At 47.3% G+C, this 24,893-nt stretch overlaps 1 protein-coding gene across 12 annotated transcripts in view; it reads left to right on the forward strand.

Moving 5' to 3' along the window:
• The window catches only part of MGMT (O-6-methylguanine-DNA methyltransferase), a 303,204-nt gene that overhangs the window by 128,590 nt on the left and 149,721 nt on the right, over positions 1 to 24,893 (forward strand). For 8 of the 12 annotated variants that reach the window (XR_013524454.1, XR_013524453.1, XR_013524452.1 and 5 more), the window contains one exon: positions 22,106 to 22,213. The exons of the other annotated variants lie outside the window; for them this stretch is intronic. Coding sequence is in view for 3 of the 8 variants with exons in the window: in XM_078344099.1 (XP_078200225.1) it covers positions 22,106 to 22,213 (108 nt within the window). In the remaining 5 variants the exon portion in view is untranslated. The remainder of the gene's footprint in view (positions 1 to 22,105; positions 22,214 to 24,893) is intronic. 12 annotated transcript variants of the gene reach the window in all.

Genomic DNA, 24,893 nt, shown 5'->3' on the forward strand with positions numbered 1-24,893 from the left:
TCGGTGGGGCCAGATTCCTCATTACAAGATGTACTGAACCTTTCCAGTCTCACCCGCTGTGAATCTACAAGTAATAAGGCTCCTAAAGTAAAGCAAATAACCTTGTTTTGAAATTATGAGAATCATTTGAATTGAATGTATTCTGTTGGAAAACTGGTGTATTGAGGCATGGCTTTTTCTCTTACGCTTAAAAAGTTTTATTTATATTAAAATAAGGCATAATCTCTCTGCATATAATTATATGCTTCTTGATTTAGTTTTTCTATTTAGTAGTCTATTCCTTCACCTTCTTGCCTATTTCTTTATGTTATTCCATAAAAAAATTTCTAAGTGCAATAATTGTCTCAGCTGCTTTTGGTGATTTCTTTTGGCAGTGCGGGGGAGATGTGGAGTGACAGTTGAGGAACTTTCTGCCCAGGGGAAGGAGGCCCAGTGCGTGCCCCCCACCCCCAGCTCAGGCGCCATCCTCACAGCCCCTCCCAGGCTGCATGTGGAGTGGGGTGACTTTTACTTTTCCCTTTGCTGTTTGTTTAGAATGAGATGTAGCAGTTGATTTAAGTGAACTAAAGCATGCTTAGCCAGTACACCATGTCCCTGTCGGGGCCTGCTCTCTGATGTCACCTGCCGGTGGTGGCCTTCTCTCCACTCTTGGCAGTGCTGGGCCTCTGCTGGGCAGGTCTGGGCTGAGTGGCTTGAACAAGCAGTCCAGGGCAGGGCAGTGCCTGTGGCCACAGTGATGGTGCAGGTGGATGTGATCCTGAGGGTTCAGTGCGGGGGGTGGCACCGGGGAGGAGATTGTCTGTAGCCCTTCTCACCACCTTTCCCTCCTCTGTGGAATCTCTGGCACCATCCAGGGTCCCTTGAGACTGGATGGTGGAGGTTTGCTGGGGAATCCCGAGGCTGGTAGGTGTTGCCGCTCAAGGGGAAGAAGTCAGAGCAGTGCTGGCTTAGCAGCTCCGGGGGCATAGCCCACTTCTTCGCAAACCCTGGTGCTGGGGGATGATGAATGAGCACCTGGTATGTTAGGCTTGGAGCTTTGAGCTGATGCTTCCATTCAGGAGCAGGTTGAGTGAGACCTGGTCCTTCTTTGCTCAGAGCTCTCTGAGGTGGGAGGCTAGAAGCGCCTTCCGTGAGTGATGTAGGAAGTGCTGCAGAAGAGCGGAAGAGGAGGGGTGGCATGGAGATTTCACCTGGAGGACACCACCTAGGAGGGCGGGAGGCAATGGCGGAGGCACCGTCTGAGCAGGGCCTTTTGAAGAAGGCCGGGCAGCTTGGCAGCAGAAAGGAGGGTGGAGGTACAGAAGCATCCAGATGCCTAGTGACTTCCGTGTGGTTTGGATTTTGCTGCTGAAAAGCAGAGGAGGCAAATAGAAAGCTTTAGGCAGATACCGAGTGTTTTTGCTTTGGAGGTATTTTGACATATGGTAAACTATAGTTTGGATAATTTTGAAGTATGCTCTGGCTATATGAAATATCCCAGTTAAAGATCGCATATAGTCAATATTTGAATTAGGATTTTTCAAAGACTTAGAGTACTTGAAATTATTTTTAAGATTAGAATATCTTGATCTTTTGAGACAATTGCACCTTATTCTTAAGAGGTATCACTATTATTGCATTAGTGCCAAGGGCTTCAAGACAGCCGGTCACGCCCGTGCCATCTGCTAGTCAGCACTCAGCCCTTTCTCTCTAAACTCTTCTCCTGCGGTTCCTCAAACCGCTCTGCTCCAGCCATGCGACCCTCCCTGCTGTCCTGGAACTTGGTAAGTATGCCCCTCACCAGGCCTTTGCAGGTGCCCAGAACACCTGAGCCCCATCCTGCACATGGCTGGCCCCTGGTTTTCTTCAGTTCTCTGTCCATATGCAGTAGCGCTTCCTCGTCCCCATCATGGCCCTTCTGGACTTTTTCCTTGCTGTTTTTCACCATCGAAAACGAGCTGGCCAACCATGGCTCTCAGGCTGGCCACCTGTTTTGCAAATACAATTTTATTGGAATACACTTATGAAGATTTGACTTCGTGTGGCTGTTTTCCCTACAATGGCAGAGTTGAGTAGTTGCAACAGTCTGACCTGCAAATCTGAAGTACGTGTAGCATCTGAGTCTTTAGGCCAAAGTTTCCGAAGCCCTCATCTAGCATGTAGTGCATTCATTTGCCTGCCTCTGTCCCTCAGTGGAATGCAACCTCCAGAAAGACAGAGCCTGTCTCTGTTTGGCCCACTGCTCTATCCCTAGGGCCTGGAACGGTGTCTGGCACAAAGTGTGTACTCATGAGATACCTGAATGAATAAATGAACAGATGTGAAAGCTCCAGCCAACAGGATCATGGGCAGTAGTTAGCTGTGCCTCTGATTCTGGCTGAAACTTCGGTATTTCGGCCTTTGTGTCAGTTTCTACTTTGCAGCCTTTAGGGTGCGCAGGATGAAAGAACAAACCAACTCATAGAGCAGAGGAGGCCTGGAAATAGGTGCAGAGTTACATGCAGGTGGCTGGTGGGGAGTATATTTATCCGTTCTCACCCTGCTATTAGGAGCTGAGACTGGGTAACTTAGGAAGGAAAGAGGTTTAATTGACTCACAGTTCTTCGGGCCGGACAGACTGCTTTTTGGGAGGCCTCAGGAAACTTACAATCATGGTGGAAGATGAAGCGGGGAAGCAAGCACATCCTCATGGCTGGAGCAGGAAGAAGAGAGAGTGAAGAGGGAGGTGCCACGCACACTTTCAAACAACCAGATCGCCTGAGAGCTCACTCACTGTCATGAGAACAGCAAGGAGGAAATCCGCCCCCGTGACCCAGTCGCCTCCCAACAGGACCCTCCTTCAAGACTGAAGATCACAAGTCCCCACTTTGGGAGGGGACACAGAGCCAAACCATATCAGGGAATATTCCTAAGATATACTCTGTAAGGAAGTGCGTACTGCAGGATTGGGCAAGGGAGAAGCAGCGACTTGCATTGTGACCCGGTTGCGGTTGAGATCTCATCCTGCCCTGCAGGGAACTCAAGAGAGTCATCCCAGCTTGAGGCCAGGGGGTGCAGGCCTTGGCTCCCGCTGCCCTCTGGGAAGGTTATAACCTTGGATGAGATTCCTCCTTCCAGAGTGGCAGTGAAGGATGCACCTGCCTGTGAGCCCCCTGGAGCTGGGGGAGGAGGCACAGGTCCTGAAATAAGGTGTGGGCAAGTGCCCAGAATTTCGGTGGTCAATGAAAAGAGCCAAACTCTGTAAAATAAATCTCTTTAGAGGTTTGTTCTGAGCCAAATATGAGTGACCATGGCCAGTGACAGAGCCCTCGGGAGGTCCTGAGGACACGTGCCCAAGGTGATTGGGGCGCTGCTTGCTTTTATACATTTAGGGAGACATGAGACTTCACTCAGATACATTTAAGAAACATATTGGTTTGGTTCAGAAACGCAGGACCCCTCAAAGCCCAGGGGGCTTCCAGCTTATAGGCAGATTTAAAAATCTTCTGGTTGACAATTGGCTGAGTTTCTCTAAAGACCTGGGGTCAAGAGAAAGGAGTGTGTGGGTTAAGATAAAGGACTGTGGAGGGAGCCTTCAGGTAGCAGCCTTCAGAGAGAGCCCTGGCTCAGGAAGAAGTCCATTTGATGGTTGGGGCAGGGGCTGGTGGCGGTGGCGGTGGGGGTGGGGGTGGGGTTGGAATTTTATATTGGGTTTATAAAATCTTAAAACATTTTATCATCATCTCGATTTATACCTGGGAATGTTAATTGTTGCATGAGAGGACGTGAAGCAAGTTAATCTGGGGCTCGGGGCATCCAGAGTCTTCTTTCCCCACAGCCTGGCTGGCAGTGACCCCATAGAGACAGGAACAGTGCCCAGAAGAAAGCGTGCTCCTCCTGAAGCCTAGCTGGTGACTCCCACCTTCGAACCAGTGGGCAAGGCTGCACTGACCCAGGACATTGTTTCCATATGACCTTACTGGTGGTTCCAGAGAAAAACGAAGCATGTCATCTTGTTAAGGGAGGTCTTCATTCGGGCATCTCTGTAAAATATTTAAGGAGATACTTAGATCTCTCTAACGGGCTCTGCCTGTTCCATCCCCCTCACCCGATGCAGACTCTGCCTGTCCTTCCCAAACATGAGACTCTGTCCCCGCGTGCTTCTCGTCACAGCTGCGGTGCCATCCTGAACGTTGTTTGATCCTTGCTTGAAACAGTTACTCACCATGTTACAACTGAGGTCAGACGCACGACACGGACCTCCTAAGGCGTTGGCCCATCTGAAACATTATCATTTCATTTTTCAATCCTGTTCATTCTGGGATGGGGAAGCCACACTCCAAGGTATTTTGGAATTTCAGGTCAAGGGGGATTAGCCAGGGCCTAAAGGCTCTATTTTGGAAACTTCAAGTACAAATAGAATCTTCACTAGTATCTTGGGTCCAACAGGGAAGAGATGAAGAGATGGTCTCTGAACTGCTAGGCAGAATGAAACGGTCATTGTGCAGGAATCCACTAGATACACGCGCGTTGCTGCCCAATGATTCAAACAAGAAGCAAAGCCAGGGAACGCGCACTCGATCCACATTTCGCCTGTGATTTGAACATCACATGCTTGGTTCTTAGGTGGGCTGGACATGATTTGGGCTGCAAGGAAATGGTGTCCCTTTCCACCAGTTCCTAGATTGTTTTGTCAGACGGGAAGCCAGCACCTGACTTGCCCTGTGGGTCCCCCAGCTCTCAGAAGGTCTCTGTCCCCAGGCCTCCCTGGGGCTAGGGGTGCAGTTGGGCTGAGCCTCAAAACGTGGTGTGTCATCAAAGGGTCATTTATCTGGTCTGTTTTTTAATCTAACGTGATAAAATTTCAGTGTTCTGATAAAAAAAAGGTCTAAAACATTTACCATTCAAATGAACCTCCCTTCCTGGGCAGCACACAGGAGTCCTGGAGGGAGGCTGGTGGCACAGGCTGATGGCTCCTGTCCCTCCGTGCCTTGACACCTTTGCCCAGCATCACGCAGTATCCTGAGAGCCCTCAGTGCCAGTGCAGGTCTGCCCGAGTCCCCCTCCCACCTGAAACCTGGATGCCTTTTGTGCCCATGGAACACAACTGGAAGGAACGATCAGCACCTGCGACTTGGCTGAGCCACGGTGGACCTGCGTTTTGGTTTTTTCAATTATGGTAAAATGCACATAAAATTGTATGTATGTTTTATTTACACCCACTCTTGCCATTTTTAAGAGTCCAGCTCAGTGGCTGTCGGCGCATTCACATGGTCGCATAGCCATCACACCATGCGTGCTCGGAGCCCTTCATGTTCCCAAAGGGAAACTCCATCCCCACTGAACACAGACTCCCCAGCCCTGGCACCCACCCTTCCTCTGTCTGTCTCTATGAGTCTGACTACTCTAGGGACTTCACGTAAGTGGTACAGTAATTGTCTTTTGTGGCTGGCTTATTTTGAGGACCACCATGTCCCCAAGGTCCATCCACGTTGTAGCACATGTCGGAATTTCCTTCCTTTTTCAGGCTGGATATGGGCTCTCTAAAAGCCGATTTTCTCAGTGCAAAGCCCCTCTTTCCCCGACACCTGATCATCACGTGCCGCTTAGGACATGTGGTCTAGGGTTTGCTGGTGATCATCTTCGAGCTTTCCGAGCCTGCGCTGGTTTTGCTGCCAGAACCTGAGGTCCCGCAGACGTCCCTGTGCTTGCCCCGGCTCCTTTGTGTAAGACTGTCAGAGTGTGATCCCAGCCCTGACGCGCGCTCGGCGGCTGGTTTTTCTCCTTCAGATCAGCGGCCTTGGACAGCTTTCGTTTCAAGCTGCTCCGTCTTGTCATTTTAGAGTTCAATATCTGCTGCTCTGAAGGAAGAAACGGGGATGGGCTGGACCATTGCACTTGGTCTCTTGACCTCGATGTTGCCCATGAGCGGTGAAGGATGACTTTTGACGAGCCGTGTCAGATGTGACAGGCAATCTAGTTGGCTTGAGTGGAAATGTGCTGTACAAGTTTGAAGCCTTGGTTGGGGGCATTTTTCTGGTGTTCAATGCATTTAAATTGACACCAGACTTCAGTATGTTGTTCATTTCAGGCCCGGCACTGTAGACTCCCATCTTTAAAACGCATGGATTCCGAGAGCTCCCTCCCCAGCTTCTGCAGAGTGTTTTGCATATTCCTAGTGCCGTATTTACATTCCCGGCTCAAATTGTTGCTGTTGTTGTTTTTTCCTGTCTTAAAGCTGATTTTTGAAGTGCATTTTTAATGCTTTCGGTTGAGTAGGGATTTGTGGAATTTTGGGGGGCAGGGTGGTGGCGTGGAGAAGCGGGGGAAATGGTTGCTTCTTGGTTCTCAGCATAAGCTACGTTTTCCATCCTATGGAATGAAACGCCTGTACTGGGCAGCTGTGATTTTAAGTGAAAGTCATTTCCCAGATGCTTCTAAAGTCCAGAAATCAGGTATGTTTGGATTTTAAGTATAAAGGAAGGTGCTGTGGGTGTGGACTCTTGCCACCACCTCCCCCAGCATGCCCCTGCCTGGGCAGATGCCTCCCCCTCGAGGTGTACACAGGCCGGACAGCACCCGGGACCACAGCCTCATTCTTCTTCTCACTGTGCTTTCCTCTTGGGTGGGGGTGGGGGTGAGTGTGGTTATTTTACTCAGATCTCCGAGCCTTGAAGTGGATCTTATGCAGATCATCTCTGGAGTCATCTGAGGGCACCGGACAGAAGTCTTTCTGTTGGGAGCTGTCCCTGGTTCCTCTCTGTAGGACATCTGATTCTGCTTCAGCCAAGCAGATTCCTGCCTCGTCGGGAACATTCCTCACCCTCAGCCCCAGTGCAGGTGCTGTCCGCCTCTCAGGCATGCAGCATGGTTGCATTTGTAATGTTTCAGTTGGCGTGGATGAGAGCATCTCTGCTGAGGCTGCCATGCGGGCGGGGACTCAGTGCATCTGTGTCTTGGGCACTGCACACCAAGTGGCACTCCTCACTGTGAGAACATGGCCTGGGCATCAGAGGATAGGATCCTTAGCGTGAGGGAGGCCTCAATTATAAAGGGACTGAGGGGAGAGACAAGAAGGGTCCAGGTATAAGAAGAGGCACCATGGCGGGGGTGTGGGGCAGTGGGACCAGGAAGAGTGGTCTCAGTAATGTGGCTCCTTCCTGAAGCTGGGGAGGGAGAGGGGGCTTCTGCTGTTGGGTGTTAAAGAGGAATCTTTGGTTTGCAGGTGGGGAGGTCTTCCCCGCATCCTCTGATTGCGACAGGAAGGGCAGACTGTGGTGGAGTTCTGCGGCAGTTGGAAAAGCCAGGCACAAACATGTTCCCTGAAAGGCAGGATGTGAGGTCCACAGGCTCTGCCCCTGCTTGACATATCACCCCTGCAAACGAGAGCAGAGCGGAGGGAGTGGTGTTTGGGTTGCCACGGAGCTTAGGAACCCTGAAAGCTACAGGCTCGGGAGCTGCGATGCTGATGGTGAAGGTGCAGAGACTGAGACGCTGCCCAGCCGGGAAGGCCAGAGCTGGTTGCCTCCAGGTGGTCTGTGGAGCCCAGAGCAGGAGACAGCCAGGTGGTGCTGAAGGGGAAGTGGGGCATAGAAGCCGTGCCCTGGAGCTGGAATGGCAGATGGAGCTTTCTTAGTCCAGGCCCTGCAAATTCCCAACAAGGGCTCACCGGAGTCCTTCGCCCTCCATCCTCCCAGGGCCCCCACTGGCTGGCCGGGTTCCTGGAGTTGTGTCTCTGGCGCCCTGCCCGCCTCCGTGCTCTCCCCCTGAGGAACCTCACTGACACCTCTGCCCATCTTAACCAGGTAGCACTACACTAGGACACGGCTAGAATCCTGTTTGAGACTTCTTCAGTTGTCTTGTTAACTAAGCAGAAGTGGAGCTCCATAGCTTAGAGCCTGGGGAACCCCTGTTTTCTTTGTGATACTCTCTAGTGGTGTTCTGGGCAAGAACATGCCCCAACTCTTTCCTGGCTGCTCATAAATAGTGATGAGGCTGGGGAGAAGCCTGGGCCTGTGTCCTTCATTCTCCACCTGCTCCTCCGAGGGCAGTGGTCAGGGCCACTCTGCTGATGAGCCAAGGCTCTGGGCTTCTGCCCCTTTTCTGAGCAAATGCATGAAGTCAACCTTGCTCTTTTGTTTTAGGTTCAGGGGTACATGTGCATGTTTGTTATATGGGTAACTTGCCTGTCCCAGGGGTTTTGCTTGCAGATGATTTCATCATCCAGGTGATCAGCGTAGTGCCCGATAGGTCGGTTTTCCATCCTCACCCTCCTCCCACCCTCAAGTAGGCACCATTGTCTGGTGTGCCTCTCTGTGTGGCCATGTGTGTACTCAGTGATTAGCACCACTGCTAAGAGAGAACGTGCGGTGTTTGTTTTCTTTTCCTGCGTTGGTTTGCTTCGGATACTGAGTGGCCTCTGGTTCCATCCATGTTGCCACAAAGGACACAATCTCATTCTTTTATTGTGGCTGCATGGTATTCTGTGGTGTGTATTTACTGCGTTTTCTTTATCCAGTCTCTCATTGATGGGCATTTAGGTTGAGTCCATGTCTTCGGTATTGTGTATCTTGCTGCAGTGAGCATATGCATGCATGTATCTTTATGGTAGAAAAATGTATATTCCTTTGGGTGTATACCCAATACTGAGCTTGTGGACCGAACGGTAATTCTGTTTAAATTCTCTGAGAACTCACCAAACTGCTCTCCACAGTGGCTAAACTAATTTACGTCCCCACCAGCAGCGTATAAGCATTCCCTTTTCTCCACAACCTCATCGGCGTCGGTTATTTCTTGACTTTTTAGTAATAGCCATTCTGACTGGTGTGAGATGCTGTGTCGTTGTGGTTTTGATTTGCATTTCTCTAAACGTTACTGATGTTCAGCCTTTTTTTTACATGCTTGTTTGCTATATATATGTGTGTGTGTGTGTTATTTTGTCTGTTCATGTCCGTTGCCCACTTTTTTTTAGAGGGTTGATTGTGTTTTGCTTGTTCGTTTGTTTAAGTTCTTTATAGTTTCTGGATATTAGACCTTTGGGGGATACATAGACTGCAAAGTGTGCGTCAAGCACTCAGCCTTCCAGCCCTGAGACCAGCCACAGGGGAGGAGCCAGAGCATGGGAGACTTTACCCCCTCCAGCCCCTAAACTTGCTGCTGTGAGGACCCCTCCTGCCATTTACCCTCCTGGGTGTGAAGAGGCCTCCTGTGTGAGCTGCGCCACTGCCTCAGGGACTCCTGGCCTGGAGGCATCTCCAGAATTTCTCAGAATGCCCAAGGGCCAGGCTCCCCATCCTCAAAGGAAAGTAAACTAGATGTACTTTTTAAAGTTTCTAGAACTTCCTTGGTATCCCTAGAAAACTTTTCTAAAAGGCTTTCTTTTTAAGCTGGATTTCTGTGTGTTATTTACCTGGGACTTAATTTCAGCTGATCAAAGTTTAGAGTGCTGGCAAGTGCCAAGCCCTGTGATAGTCGTCGTGCCTTTCGGCAAATGATCACATATGTATGCAGAGCTCTGGTTCTGGACTGTTCCGTCCGCCTTCTGTTTGTGCTCATGCCAGCACGGCCCTGACTTAATCACTGCAGCTCTGTAGTAAGTCTGGGTGTCTTGTAGAACTTCTCCAAATTTCATTTTTTCCACAATTGTTTTGGCTCTTCTTAGTCCCTGGCATTTCCATTTTGGAATAATCATATTAATTTATAGAGAAAAACCTATGATTTTCACTGAATTACATTCAATCTATACATCTATTTGCAGAGATATTTCACAGTTTTGAGTTTTGATCTTTGACTGTGGAGTATAGTTCCATATTTTGTTTAATACAACTCAACATGGTTTTTTCATGTTTTTTGGTATACAAGTCTTTTAAATATATTCTACATAAAATGTATCCATATGTTTTTCATGTGTTTTTTTATCCTTTAAAAATGCTGTGTTTTTAGTTTCAGTTCCCCATATTTCTTGGCCAGTGATGAGAATCACAGGCGCTTTCTGTAAGTTTGTCTTGTCTGCTGTGAGTTTGCGGAACAAGCTTGTTAGTTCTAGTGGCCCCAGCATTCCTTAGCATCCTCTGCGTGTGTGAGCATCTCGTTTGAGAGTGAAGACAGTTTTGTTTCTTCCTGCACAATATGTGTGCTGTTCATTCCTTTTTCTTACCTAAAGTACTGGCTAGGGTCTCCATACTGTATTCAACAGGAGTTGGGAAAGTAAACTCTCTCTGTTCTTGACCTGAGGGATAAAGCACTCAGTATTTTACTGTTAAATATAAGTACACATTCTTTAAAACTCCCATTGAATTTCTATTCTTCTGGGCCCAGAGTTTTATTATGGAAGGGTGTGTGATTTTGTCAGGTGCCTTTTTGCATTTGTTGTAATGTTTATGTGGTTTCTGTCTTTTACTCTGTTCGTATGGAGAAATGCAGTCATTGATTTTCTGATGCTCAGCAAACCTCACTTGCCTTTGATAAGTGCCACTTGCTTTGAGAAACGCATGCATATATCTGTCTCTCTGTATATGTATTTGTATAATTCCAGCATTACTTCTGTGTCCATAGAAATAAATATATAAATAATCCTGGTTATATATTTGCTAATATTTTACAAATTACGGGATACTGGTCGGCAGCTTTCGCTTTTTGTCTTTTTCAGGCTTTATTACCAGGGTAATGCTGGCCTCATAAAATGAAGTGATGTATTCTCTCTTTTTCTGCTTTTTAAAATTCCTTGTTTAGGATTGGTATTTCGTTTTGCTTAAATGATATCATCTGGGCCTGGAGTTTTCTTTGTGAGAAGGTTGTTAATTTAAAAAATATAAGCAGTACTATTCAGATGATCAGCTTCTTCGTGGCTCAGTTTTGGTTTTCTGTCTTTCAAAGCATTTGTTTGTTTTATCTAAGCCATTGAGTTTATTGGCATTAATTGTTCATAATCTTCTCTTATCCAGTTGTCCTTCAGGTCTGTAGGGCACGCCATGATGACGCTGTTTCACTGCCTTTTCCCCATTGTTGGAACGGCACTTCCCACCCTTCCTCCTTCCAGATCAGTCTTGTTAGAGGTTTATTCATTTTCTCGTTTTCTGTTTTGTTGATTTATATTTTTTGTTATTTTGTGTATTTTACTCTTTAACTTTCTAAGATAGAAGCAGTGGGGCCCACTGTAGAAAGGCAGATAGCAGGTACTGACGTTCCCTGGGAAGCAGTGGGGCCCACAGTAGAAAGGCAGATAGCAGGTACTGACGTTCCCTGGGAAGCAGTGGGGCCCACAGTAGAAAGGCAGATAGCAGGTACTGACGTTCCCTGGGAAGCAGTGGGGCCCACTGTAGAAAGGCAGATAGCAGGTACTGACGTTCCCTGGGAAGCAGTGGGGCCCACTGTAGAAAGGCAGATAGCAGGTACTGACATTCCCTGGGAAGCAGTGGGGCCCACAGTAGAAAGGCAGATAGCAGGTACTGACATTCCCTGGGAAGCAGTGGGATCCACTGTAGAAAGGCAGATAGCAGGTACTGACATTCCCTGGGAAGCAGTGGGGCCTACTGTAGAAAGGCAGATAGCAGGTACTGACGTTCCCTGGGAAGCAGTGGTACCCACTGTAGAAAGGCAGATAGCAGGTACCGACGTTCCCTGAGGGGAAGCAGTGGGACCCACCGTAGAAAGGCAGACAGCAGGTACTGACGTTCCCTGGGAAGCAGTGGGGCCCACAGTAGAAAGGCAGATAGCAGGTACTGACATTCCCTGGGAAGCAGTGGGGCCTACTGTAGAAAGGCAGATAGCAGGTACTGACGTTCCCTGGGAAGCAGTGGTACCCACTGTAGAAAGGCAGATAGCAGGTACCGACGTTCCCTGAGGGGAAGCAGTGGGACCCACCGTAGAAAGGCAGACAGCAGGTACTGACGTTCCCTGGGAAGCAGTGGTACCCACCGTAGAAAGGCAGACAGCAGGTACTGACGTTCCCTGGGAAGCAGTGGGACCCACTGTAGAAAGGCAGATAGCAGGTACTACGTTCCCTGTGGGTGTTGAAGTAGTTTGTTCAGCACAGTGCTTCTTGTTAGAAATTCCAGAAATAATGGAGTGTGCTGTGTCCACACTGTCCTGTATGGCAGGCACTGGCCACCTGCAGCTGTTGAGCACTTGACATGGGGCTCGGGCAGCTGAAGGAACTGGGTATGTAACTATGTTCAATTTGAAATTATTTAAATATAAATAGCCACTTGGAGATACTTGCTACCACACTGAGCAGTGTCACTGTAGGATTTCTGATATGATCATTAATTTCTCATGACCTGCATTGAAAATGGCGTTCTGTGACTTCACATATAATACAAGAACGTCACCACAGTGAACTTTCGTTTGCCCCTTGAAGTCCTGTGTCCACTGTCATGGATCTTACTTCTACCACTTATAGACTCTAAAATACATTGTTGTGACTTTTTTCTTTAAATAGTTGTTAAGAAACAATCTTGAGAATAGACATTGAAGGTGAGAAGTACTCTTTTGCTGTATGCATTTTGATGTTCTAAATATGTTGAAAGGGTGCAGGGGGTTTAATGCCCTGACTCAGATACATGGCTGCCTTGTGGACAGTGAGTGGAAGGGACAGGGAACAGGATGCATGAGCAGGCAGTGACCGCGAGGCTGCTGAAATGGTTCTGTGCTGAGCAGTGATGGTTGCTTGGAGCAGGAGGGAATGGAGGCATTAGGAAGCGGTTGGATTTGGAATCTCTTTGGAAGTGTAGTGCTCCAGCGGTTGTTAGCACAGCTGTACATGAAATGGACTTTGATTATTTGTTGAACAGTATCATGTCACATCCTTACCCCATTTCCTATTGAATTTGCTTTTCGAAAATTGTATGGACATTAAAGTCATCCCCATGTCCTAATTTCTTAGAAAACGTTGAATCGCTGTGAATTTGTGAGTCATCTTCCATTAAGTAGAGCTAGCCATCTAACTCCTAGAATTTGTTACTATTAAGAGTGGAAGACCGAATGTGAGATAAGCATGACTGTTGATGAGTCATTGTATTTATTCATTACCCATCTAAAGAGTAGGATTAATCACGTCACAGAACAGTGTTTGCTTTACACCGTTTGATTAGGAGCGGCGGTTTATGCGGTGGACTCGCTTAATTTCCTCCTGTTTCTTCCTCTGGAGTGGGTAACTGTTTCACAACAGAAGGCGATAAAAGATTTCTGGTTTATTCATTCATTTTGCTGTGAGAGGGAATACCTGATGTCAAGGATAAGACGCTGGCTGGTATCATCTGAGTCGAATGATTAGCATTACGTTGCCCTTGGACTCTCAACTCCTCACAGCATGCGAGATTGGCTCATCTGCATTGGTTTTTAGCCAGGTTTTGGTGTCTAAGCAGAGATACGGCTCCCCTTTGAAAGCTCTCGTCTCTCAGATCACATGTGTTCATCTCAAAGTCGAAATCTGGAATGTTTGCCTTGAAATTACATTCTGGTATTGTAAGTTGACAATGGTGGAACCTAATGCAGTCTATTTACACACTACTGAATAATATAAAAATATCATCATTCCTCTTTGAACTCAGTATGACTTCACATAGGTGAGGTTAGTTTTTAAGTGTAAACAGAGGTGGGTTAACTCTCAGGAGACTTCAGTTACCCATTGCTGATTTCAGAAAGCCATGTTAGTGTCCAATAACATGACATGGCTTGCTTTCTTGCTTTTGTGTGTGTGAGTGTGCGTGTGTGAGTGTGTGTGTGCGTGCGCGTGAGTGTGTGTGCACGCGTGTGTGCGCGCGTGTGAGTGTGTGTGCGTGTGAGTGTGTGTTTGTGAGTGTGTGTGCGCGCATGTGTGTGTGCGTGTGAGTGTGCGCGCGTGCGTGTGAGTGTGTGTGTGCGCGTGTGAGTGTGTGTGCGCGTGTGTGAGTGTGTGTGTGCGTGCGCGTGCACACGCGCTTAACTGTTGAATTTCTGGATTGCCTCCAAATAAAGGTTTGATATAGTCCATTAAGAATATAGTATTGTGAATAAATATAATCCTGACTTTCAATAAATGACGTATTTTTTAAGTATTTAAAACTAGTGAGTTGAGGGCCTCGGTCACATGGCTCAAAGGAGATTTGAGTAGCCCCTGGAAAGTTGAGTGACTTCTGACTTGTGGAAGTGCATGGAGCCCCATTTCATTGGCTGGTGGAATCTACGTGGGCCCAGCGCACAGCCCTAGACAAGTGGTTTGTTTCTCTGGATTCTGTTCCTAAACTCCGCTGCTCAGTCTGTGGCACCCACAGAGGAGCCAGCCAGTTGGCATTGTCTTTACTGAGCTCGTCGGGAGTCAGATACCTCATTCCTCCTTAGTGGCTGATTACTCTGTGTAGTATATGGTGCTGAAGGGTATGTGACTGATGAGTGCTTTGCGGATTAAGCGAAAGTTACAGTGAAGCTCCTGCCCTTGGGAGCATGCAGTGTAGTTATGAAGAGAAGATATAAGACACGCAGTCCCATCACTGTGAACAGACAGGTTTGCCAGGAGTCTGTTCAGACCTGGTGCTTCCCGAGTCGTTCTGAGCAGCGGTTCAGCAGGCATACCAAGTTGGGGAAGATGCCAAGTGGTAGGAAGGAGGCTAGGCCTCTGGTCTGCACATGCCAGCTCATGGAGTTCAGAGTTGGGAGGATATGGCCAGTTCCCAGTGCACTGGACCAGCTGCCATCTAGAATCAGGAAGTAGATCAGGCCATGCCTGGCATCCCTTGCTTTCTTTTCAGTTTCTAATCTTTGTAACCTTTTAAAATATATATTATTTTATTTGTAGAGATACAGTGTTGCTCTTTTGCCCAGGCTGGAGTGCGGTGCAATCATAGCTTGCTATAGCCTCAAGTAATCCTCCCACCTCAACCTCCCAAGTATCTGGGACTGCAGACATGCACCACAGTGCCTGGCTAATTGTTTTGAAAGGACGGCTCTTGCTCTGCTGCCCAGGCTGGTCACCAACTTCTGGTTTCAAGCAGTCTTTCTGCCTTGGCCTCCAAAGGAGCTAGGATTACAGGCATGAGCCACTGTGCCCCAGTGTAATCTGTATAACCTTTCAGACAGGTGTCTGCATTTGTATACTCGGGGAGAATGTAGACCCCACACCCTTTTCCACAAGAAACAACTTGAGCACATGGTACTCTGCCATCTCAGCCAAGGCGATCACCTGTGCCCTTTCCAGGGGCTTGGAGACACCCTCCCCCTGCCAGCCCGTGCAAGGGTCTTCCCACATATACCCTGCAGCTCCGCCCACCTATCTGAGTATGATGGTGCCTCCAGGCCCCGCACCTTGGTGAGGCAGCATGCTCAGCACCCGTGAGAAACTTCCTGCCCACCAGTTCCTTTTCCTTTTATCCAGGATTTCACTCACTGGGACGTTTTGTGCCAACAGTTATTAATCAACTTGAAGATTGACTATGCCCAGGATTTGTGCACCTCACTCATGGCACATTTCCTGGCAGCCCTGGGGATGGTCCTGCTCCACCTGGAACATTCCATCTCGTGGTGCAGCTGAGGAAGTGGGGCCCACAGAAGCAAAGCAGAGAGCAGACACTAAAGGTTCCTGCAGCCTGACAGACCCCAGGCCATGTGTCTTTGGAGGACAGAGACATTTTGGCCTCCAGTAGAATAAATTCAGATGAGAGGTGGGGAGGCAGTAGATGAAACGTTAGCATGGAGGCTCTCCTGCTGGAAAGGAATTATGTATTCATACTCAAAATAGGGATACATTCGGGGCATAGACTGTGATCTCTGCATCCCCAATCCATGAAAACAAAACGGAAATGGAGGGCTAAAAAACTAACACAGGAATAAATGAAATAACAAACATACCTGATTTATTTAAGAGAAGGCAGAGGAGGGAAATGCAAGGCTGAACAACAGGCGGGGCGAGCAGGATGAAATTCGCAGGATAGTCAGCGTGCCCGGCATGGCAGCCAGGACTTCAGAAGTCGGTGGACTAAGTAGACTCTGATGAAAGACAGAGATGGTCTTGCTATAAGAACACAGTGTGCAACTGTAGACCAAGGCGGCACATCTTAAATGGAGCGTCAAAGATGCGGCCAGGCGCGGTGGCTCACACCTGTAATCCTAGCACTTTGGAAGGTTGAGACGGGGTCAGGAGTTCTAGACCAGCCTGACCAACATGGTGAAACCCCATCTCTACTAAAAATACAAAAATTGGCTGGGCGTGGTGGCACACACCTGTAATCCCAGCTACTCAGGAGGCTGAGGCAGAAGCATTGCTTGAACCCAGGAGCCAGAGGTTGCAGTGAACCGAGACTGCACCACTGCACTCCATCCTGGGCGACCCAGTGATACTCCATCTCAAAAAAAAAAAAAAAAAAAAAAAAAAGGATGCACCGTGTAGGCACTGGCATGAAGTGAAGGGTGTGGCTATGGAAACATGACAAAGTTGATCTTAAGAAACGTAGGAAGGAACAGTAAAAATGAGATCAGATACCAGCAAAGCAGAAAATGGTATTACAGAGACGTTAACAAAGGCAGAAATTGTGTCCTTGGAAAGATTCCTAAAAATTTTTTAAATTCCTAGTTGAACTCATGAAGAAAAATGAAATGACAAATAGAAATGAAAAGGAAAGATCACTACAGAGTCTACAAATGTTCAGAGATAATGAGGATGTTACTTAAAAGTTTATGCTGACAAATTTGACAGTTTAGATAAAATGAGCAGTTTTTTCAGAGCTTAACAATTTAATCTAAAGAAACTGAAAATTAAAAATCTTCACTCAAAGAAATCTCTAGGCCCATAGAGCTTCACTGTCTAGTTTTATCAGTTAAGGAAGAAATAATTTCAATCTCATGTTAGTTCTTTTGAGGAATAGTGGAAGAGAGTTTTTTTTTCCAGCTTGTTTCATAAGACCAGCACGACCACGACACCAAGATGCCAAGATCCGGCAGGGGTGTTTGAGAAATGATCACCACAGACCAGTGTCTTTCATGAACCCCCGTTTTAAAAACCTAATAAAATAGAAGAATGTCAAGTTCACAATATGGAAAAATATGTGTATTTCCAGTGGGGTGTATTCCATTCAAAAATCAACCAGTGTAATTCTCCACATTCACAGAGGAAAAACAGAAAAACTTTATGATGATAATGATCATAGTTGTCAAAAAAAAAAGCATATGACAAATTTCAAAATCTATTCATGATGAAAATTCACAGCAAAGTAAGAATATAAGTGAAATTCTCTTCCATGACAGGCTGTATATGAGTGTGCACGTGTGTGTGTGCATGTATGTGTGTGTGCACATGTGTGTGTTTGCATGTATGTGTGTGTGCATATGTGCACCTGTGGTTTTTCTCTCCATGTGTATTCAGTACCGATCAGGGCTGCTTGTTTTGTAGTGATTTTCAGAGGCTCTACCTTCAAGTTTCCCAGCAAAATTTTTCCCGTTCCTTTCTCTAATCCCTTTTCGATGTTTGCAGTTATTTTCAACTCACCAGCAACACTTCAGTCTTTCTTAGAATCTTCCCAGGAAAAAAAAAGGTTTTCCTTCTGATTTCCACGTGTCCCTTTAGCTCATGCTGGCACAGAAAGTCTTTGCTTGCCAGTTTGCAGAATGTGTTTGTTTGCCAGGGCAATCTGGGGCTGCCTTCCCGGGCAAGGTGGCAGTTTGTACTGGGCCAACAGGGCAGCCGCCATTACTTACGACAAGTGGACTAGGCTCCTTTCCCCCCATGAACTGCGCAGTGCTTAGGAAGGGCCCTGGAGTTTATCAGCTTACGTATAAGCGTGTGGGTGGTGGGGAGATCAAGAATATTTAGTAGATTAATCTGTCCCCACCCACCCATGTGCCTCTCCTTCTCTATCCCGCCTGCATTTTGGGTAATGGGGGGGCTGAAGTTATTTGTGTCACGTCAGCATTGGCAGAGATCACCTGTGTGAACAGGATTGCCGAGGACTAGGGGGTTCTTTTTAAGACTTCCTCGAGCTTCAGGCAGCGTGTGTGAGTTTCGGGGGTGATGGGAATGTTTCTCCCTTGAGGAAGGCCTGATGCCCTGGAGCTGGCTCCAGCCTGGGCCCCGTGCCGTTTTCTCCTGCCTGCCACCCGCCTGCCTGAAGAGAGACGCCCAAGCTGGAGAGGTTCCGAGGGCAGGCAGGATGCTCAGCCGTGCTCTCTGTGGGGATCGTCTTGGCCGTTCTGCGTGCCCAGGGCCTTGGTCTCCATGAAAAGCTACACTGGGGACGGCAGGCTCCGGTTCTGGCTACACCAGCCTGATTTCTGCTGGACAGCGCTCTTTTCCGCCTCCCGTAACACCGTGGTGAAGTGCTTTGGGTAAAGTCACAGATTTTTTTTTTTCAACATGCACTATAATTACTCTTTTCAAAACTATTCATGTTAACCCAGTGATGTCAGAGCTGAATTGTTTTGTAAACCGACTGTGGAGCTGGTGTAAGGATAGATGAGAAACCAGGATAGCTTCTCGCTTCAGTCAGTGGTGCGGTACCCAGGGCAAGAAGCGTGGGTAGGCTTCCAGCACACCCAGAGCTGGAGGAGAGTGATGGCTGCTGCCTGCCTCTGAGGGAACAGAGGTGCTGCCACCCACCCTGTCCGTCACACTGGCTTTCAGGAGGCTCCACACGAGCCTGCTCACAGGCAGGAAGAAACCCCGTGGGCCGTGTGTCTACCTTGGTTATGGCTCCGTTTTAATGTAATTAGAAGCTCCACTTGAAAGTGAGATATCAAAGGTAGACTTCCGTTGTTGAAGATGTGTGTGCTGGGGGTTAGGGCGTGGGTTGAAAAGTGTCCAGTGACTGTTTTTCTCACGTGGATCAGTCTAACATATGTGACTCTGGTAATTGAAGATGGTGACAGGCTAAGCTAAGCTGGGATTCCCCAGGGAGGACTAGGATTTCTGGAACCAGTCTAACAAAAACAGAAACTTGAAGGAGAAAACAGAATATGCCCCCTTTCTTCCCTACCTCCCTCCCCTACTCAAAAGAAAAAAATCAAGGCCGCTTTCACAGTAAGAATTCAGTTTTTCATCCCCGAGTGTATGGTAATAGTGATTTTGGTGTTCCTGGTACAGACCTGTATTTTTTTTGTAATGTCTTCATCTGGCCCCTGGCCTTCCACTCTTCATGATGAGTATGAGACCTGAGCACTGAGGGTTCTCACCGAGGCCTCCTTCCTCACAGCCCTACGATTTCATCCGGGGGAGCCTCTAAAAATAAACACCTTTGTGTTAGCCTTTTGCTGCTATGCCTCATGTTTTGCTCTTGTATAAATATCTGCCACATTTCCACTGGGAATTATTGCTGTTATATGTTTTACAGACACTTGGCTGTCATCTAAGTGGCTTGTTTTCTTCCCATAGCTAGAAGAAAAATACAAAAAGAATTTTGTAATGTGAACGTGATCGTGGGCCAGGAGTTAGGTTCTGAGCAGGAGCTGAGCATCAGTCACCTTCCTGCTACGGTGCGTTGGTACTGTCTTCCCTGTCGTGTTCTGAGTTAGCCTTTATGTTTGAAGTTATTAACCAGACGTGGCTTGAAAATGACACCATGTTGGAAGCATCTGGCTGGTGTTTAAAACTCTAGCTGGAACCATCCTGGTCAACATGGTGAAACCCCGTCTCTACTAAAAATACAAAAAATTAGCTGGGCGTGGTGGCACATGCCTGTAATCCCAGCTACTCGGGAGTCTGAGGTAGGAGGATTGCCTGAACCCAGGAGGCGGAGGTTGCGGTGAGCCGAGATTGCTCCATTGCACTCCAGCCTGGGTAACAACAGCGAAATTCCGTCTCAAAAAAACAAACAAACAAACAAACAAAAAAAACCTCTAGCTGGTGATAAATACATTTTAGTCCTCTTGAAGAATTTTAACATCCATGCAGATAAGTGGCATCTTAAAAGCAGTTTCCGATGCTTTGGGGTGTTTTCCACCAAAGATGCTTTTGTAGAAATAGAGCCTTACTTTTCATTTTTTCACTGGTGTGTTCATCAAAGACCGTAACTTCATAGAACCTGCTTCTGTGGAATGAACTCAGTGTAAATTATTTTTCAGAAAGCTTCTGAGTTTGCCATATATGTTTTGGAAAAAGTGATAAAACTCAAGGAAGAAGTTGTAGTGACTAAACATTTCCCGACCGTTTCACGTTTTGCCCTGGCTGGTTTGAAGCAGGGTGTTCTGTGGAAGGTGGTGCTGGGGAGTCCCTCAGTCGCTGGGCAGTGCTGGTCACTGCCTCTCTCTGGTTGAGCTGATCTTGTGTCCTGGCACCTGCATCTGCCCTGGCAAGGACCCCACAATGCTTTCTGAGTGTCTCCGTGCTCACCTTTCTGGATGACAGCCCCTGAACGGAATCATTTCGCAAAACATCCCAGAACAAAAACCGGTGCGTTTTACGTGGGGAAAGAACCCGTGGAATTCACAGGTTGTGTTGATGAAGGAGGCACTGCATTTCGGACTCAAATGCGTCTCGAACTGTGGGTGCCAAGAGGCACATAGAGCTCAGACTGCTGGGAGCCTTGGCTGGAATCAAGCAGGCCCTCGTGGGGCTGGTAAAATACGTGAACTTGACGGGACGCAGTGGCTCACCCCTGTAATCCCAGCACATTGGAAGGCCGAGGTGGGTGGATCACAAGGTCAGGAGTTCAAGATCAGCCTGGCCAAGATGGTGAAACCCCATCTCCACTAAAAATACAAAAATTAGCCAGGCGTGGTGGTGGGCGCCTGTAATCTGAGCTACTTGGGAGGCTGAGGTGGAGAATCCCTTGAACCCAGGAGGCGGAGGTTGTAGTGAGCTGAGATTGCCCCACTGCCCTTCGGCCTGAACAACAGAGTGAGACTCCATCTCAAAAAAAAAACTTTGAATTCAGAGTCAGTTTTCAGCTGACTCCACCCCTCTTCGCTTTCTTCTGAAGATTCTGGTTTTTCACGGGACAGAAAGAAGGATGGAACCAGGAGCTTATCCCCTCCTTCCTCAGAAGCAGCAGCGGCCATTGAAAGCCAGGCAGCACGGGCTCCCTTCCTGCCCACTCCCAGAGGGCCCATGCGGGAAGGGCTTTTCCCAGCACCCCTCCTGCAGCACAGAGCCTTGCCCTGCGGGCAGCCTTCCCAACTGGAGCAACTCCCGACAGTGCCTTGCCAGGCGGCAATGATCTACACTGCCACATCACCTTCCCCGGGCCTGTGGCCTTAGGACTTCTCTTGTTAGTGGTTCATATTCCTTTAAAGATCCTGTACTAATTTGGCATGATATGGATCACTTGCTGCTTCTATGTGAAACATGCCTTATAAACCCTTAGTACTGCCTGACTTCAGACTGGAAATACCTGCATGAGTATTGGTTATCTCTGTACTGGAAATTTCAGTGCTATCTCTACACAGACAGACACACTCGGGGTGTGCTATGTGTACTGTATGAGTGTATCACAGAAGATTTGATTGTCCACGGTAGTACATTTCACACTGTAGGCTGGATGTGGCCACTCGTAAACCTTAAACATCTGAATTTACCCTCAAGTCTTCTGGTAAAGCGTGGGGTCTTAACTCACTTTGGAAGGATAGAACAGTTAAGCAGCATATGATTCCATGAGCCAGTGACTGGCACTGTGTTTGTGTGAGCAGTGTCGCCTCAGCCCCTTTGCATTGATCGTCTTTAGGATCTTCAGGGTCACTGAGAATGAATCATTCTTTGCATGCATAAACATGTGTGTAAAGGTTGGTCTACATTTCTGCCGTTGCTCACGGATAAAACACATTCATGATCTCGGCTGCATTCCAAGAGGATGTTTTCCTGTCCCTCAAAACCACAGTGCAGGTTTTCACCGATGGGACATAGGGAAGGTACAGCACACAGGGTCGGGGTGTGTTTCCTGGACTTCTCCGGAGTAACCCGACCCATCCTCCTTGTGAGCACAGAATTACCCAGAAATTTGAAAAGGAAAACACAGTTTATTGGAACAAATATGCAAAGTGATTTGTTCTTTTCACAGAGAAGGTATGTAGCATGCAGCCACCAAGGCCCTTATGTGCACGGATCTGGCCGTGGAGCGATGAACTTGTAAAAGAACGTCAGGGGGAAGCAGAGAAAGGGGCTGGGTCGTTGTTCTGGGGTGGGGGGGTGGGGAGCAGAGAAGGGGGCTGGGCGGTTCTTCCGCAACTGTGTTCTTTGTCTGGTTCATCGCAGGCGTCTCCGGTCTGTGGCTGGCCAGCCGTGTCCACCTGCACGCGCCAAGAGCCCAAGGTGCCTGGTTAATATGCAGTTCTCTCAACATCTTCCCCGTAGGAGCAACAGGTACCGGGTGCTGGTGTTGTCCGTCCAGATGAAAGGGCCTGGCCACTCTGATTCCACGTCCCTTTGATCTCCCTGTAGAAGGTCGGCTTGTCTGCCTAGAGATTCCTCTGAAGGGCAATTTAAAAGTTGGATTTGAGCAACATCAAGTGAAATGTCTTCCCATCTCATGCCGTGAGGAGCTCTTTGGTGTAGCTCATGGCTGGATGTAAGGAAAGATATTAACCCTTCCTTTGAAACAAACTGTCTCACAGGCTGAACTCACCAGCTACCTTTCTCCTCTGCTTTTAGGGAAAAAAAAAAAAAAATTTCATTCTCATAATGCGCCAAGGCCCTTGAAGATAAACTCATTGCAGTGTTTAAAATTCGTCGTGAGACTCCGTCGCCTTTACTCTGTTAGCGTGTGTGAGCTTGAAGGCATGTGGATGGCTGAGATGCTTAGAACTGCTAGAAAAAGAAAACAGAAGGAAGATGTTCACGGGCAGAGCTGAGATGCTGTGTCTCTAGGTTTTGTGATGAATGAAATAAACCATTTTGAATGGTGAACTGGCAAGGGTTGCTAAATACCAATTACCGAGGAAAGTGCCACGAGAAGCTAAAGCCACTTTTTGTGAATTATTTCATTGCACTAACGTGATCATACTGAAAAACATGGCCAGGGTGGTCTGATACAGCTCACTTAAAGAAAAATGGCTCATGTTAAAGATAATTGCTTTATTTTGTAAATGCTTTAGAAAAGTGCGTTGCTGTCCAGAAATCTAGATGTACACTTGTTTTGTGTTTAATGAAAAAGGGGAGGAAAAATACCTTGAAATCCCAAATCTCATCAGTATCAATAGGACCGTAAACGTGAAGCCAGGAAAAGGAATGTGCTGCTTGTGTCTCCCATCCGTGTTTCCAGGTTATGCATTTTGCTTCTCAACTTTTATTTCTGTTAGTGGAACCAGTCTGCTTTTTTTTATATATATAACTAAGATCCCATTTCTTAGGAATTTGTAACTCAGCTGTGACAACGTAGCCTGAGATTTACACAGTCCCCGTTAAGGGTAGAAAATAGAGGGAAGCTTAGCTCTTTGTTTTCATAGCTGTGTTAAAGAGTCAAATAGTAATTTGTTGACTGAATGTATTATCCATCCTGCCATATGTTGTTCAAATGATGAGATGGAGGAAGAATGAAGGACTCTTACAATGTAAACTTCTGGAAATTATACTGTTTCCGGGCTGTTTACATTAGTAACAACGATGGCTTACACACATACATAGTTTTATAATTTTTTGAGACTATAAAAGGTATACATGGTTATTGTTGAAAATAAGGTATAAAGAAAGCAAAACTTTGGATGGGCATGGTAACTCCACTTCTGTAATTCCAGCACTTTGGGAGAACAAAGTGGGCAGATCGCTTGATCTCAGGAGTTCAGGACGAGTCTGGGCAACATGGCAAAACCCTGTCTCCACCAAAATAACAGAAAATTAGCCAGGTGAGGTCCTGTGCACCTGTGATCCCAGCTACTCAGGAGGCTGAGGTAGAAAGATCACTTGAGCCTGGGACATGGAGGCTGCAGTGAGCTGAGATCCTGCCACTGTACCCCAGCCTGGGTGACACAGTGATACCCTGTCTCAATTTAATAAATAAAAATTTAGATTTCTATCACAAATTTAACTGTTCTCTATGTTTTATCAGTCCTTCTAGTTTCTTTCTTTCTTTTTTGTTTTAAGAGATGGGGGCTCCCTATGTTACCCAGGTTGGTCTTGAACTCCTGGGCTAAAGTGATCCTCCCACCTTGGCCTCCTGAAGTGCTGAGATTGCAGGCGTGAGCCACCTTGCCCTCCCTTCTAGTTTGTTTTTATGCCTACAGCAAACAAATGTTAAGCAAGTGTGGATGGCATCACACCGCACGTGTTACAATGTGATACGCCTTTTCACAAAATAGCATATGCATTGTGCCACATCCTTAGACATGACTTTTACTGGATGTGTAGTAACTTGGTTTATGGATGTTTCATAATTTGTTTAACACCCTGTGATTGGTTATTTAGCTTATTTTCATTTTTAACTACACAAACTATACTGCCATGCCAGCCTGGCAGTGGATTGCATGTGGGCGGGTGCCTTGCGTTTCATAGAGCACGTTGCTCGTCTGTATCTCAGTCATTGGCACAAGAGCTCCACCAGGCAGTGAGGCCACTGAGTAACTATCTGTGTCACAAGGGAAGAAATGAGGCTTAGGGAGAGTGAATGAGTATTTTCACACGTGACCTCACCAGTTCAGCCAGAAGCACGTGATAGAGGATTTCGAAATTACCCTGATTGAAGATCAAGCTGGTTTTTGTCCCAACAATAGTGATTCCTTCCTTTATCCCACAGATATTTAAATGCCGCATATGTGGCAGGCACTGCCCTTGGTTCTGGTGAATGGCACAGACCCTGCCTGCTGCTCTGGGGGATGCAGCTTGATTCTTTGGTAATTCAGGAACGCTTGTGCACGTGCTAGAGTTTGGGGGGAAGTAGGGGTTGTTGGCCCAGTCACATAGTGGAGTGGGTTGAATGTCTCATCTTCATTCTGGGAGTGACTGGGTGTCTTTAAAAGTTAAGTTCAGAAGATTCTCATTTAATGTTGCTTGATTCCATGTCTCATGCACAGGAATACTTAGGTACAATGGAATAAGTCAAGGGTAAAGT

The sequence above is a fragment of the Callithrix jacchus genome, chromosome 12 (genome assembly GCF_049354715.1).
Source record: "Callithrix jacchus isolate 240 chromosome 12, calJac240_pri, whole genome shotgun sequence".
NCBI lineage: Eukaryota > Metazoa > Chordata > Mammalia > Primates > Cebidae > Callithrix > Callithrix jacchus.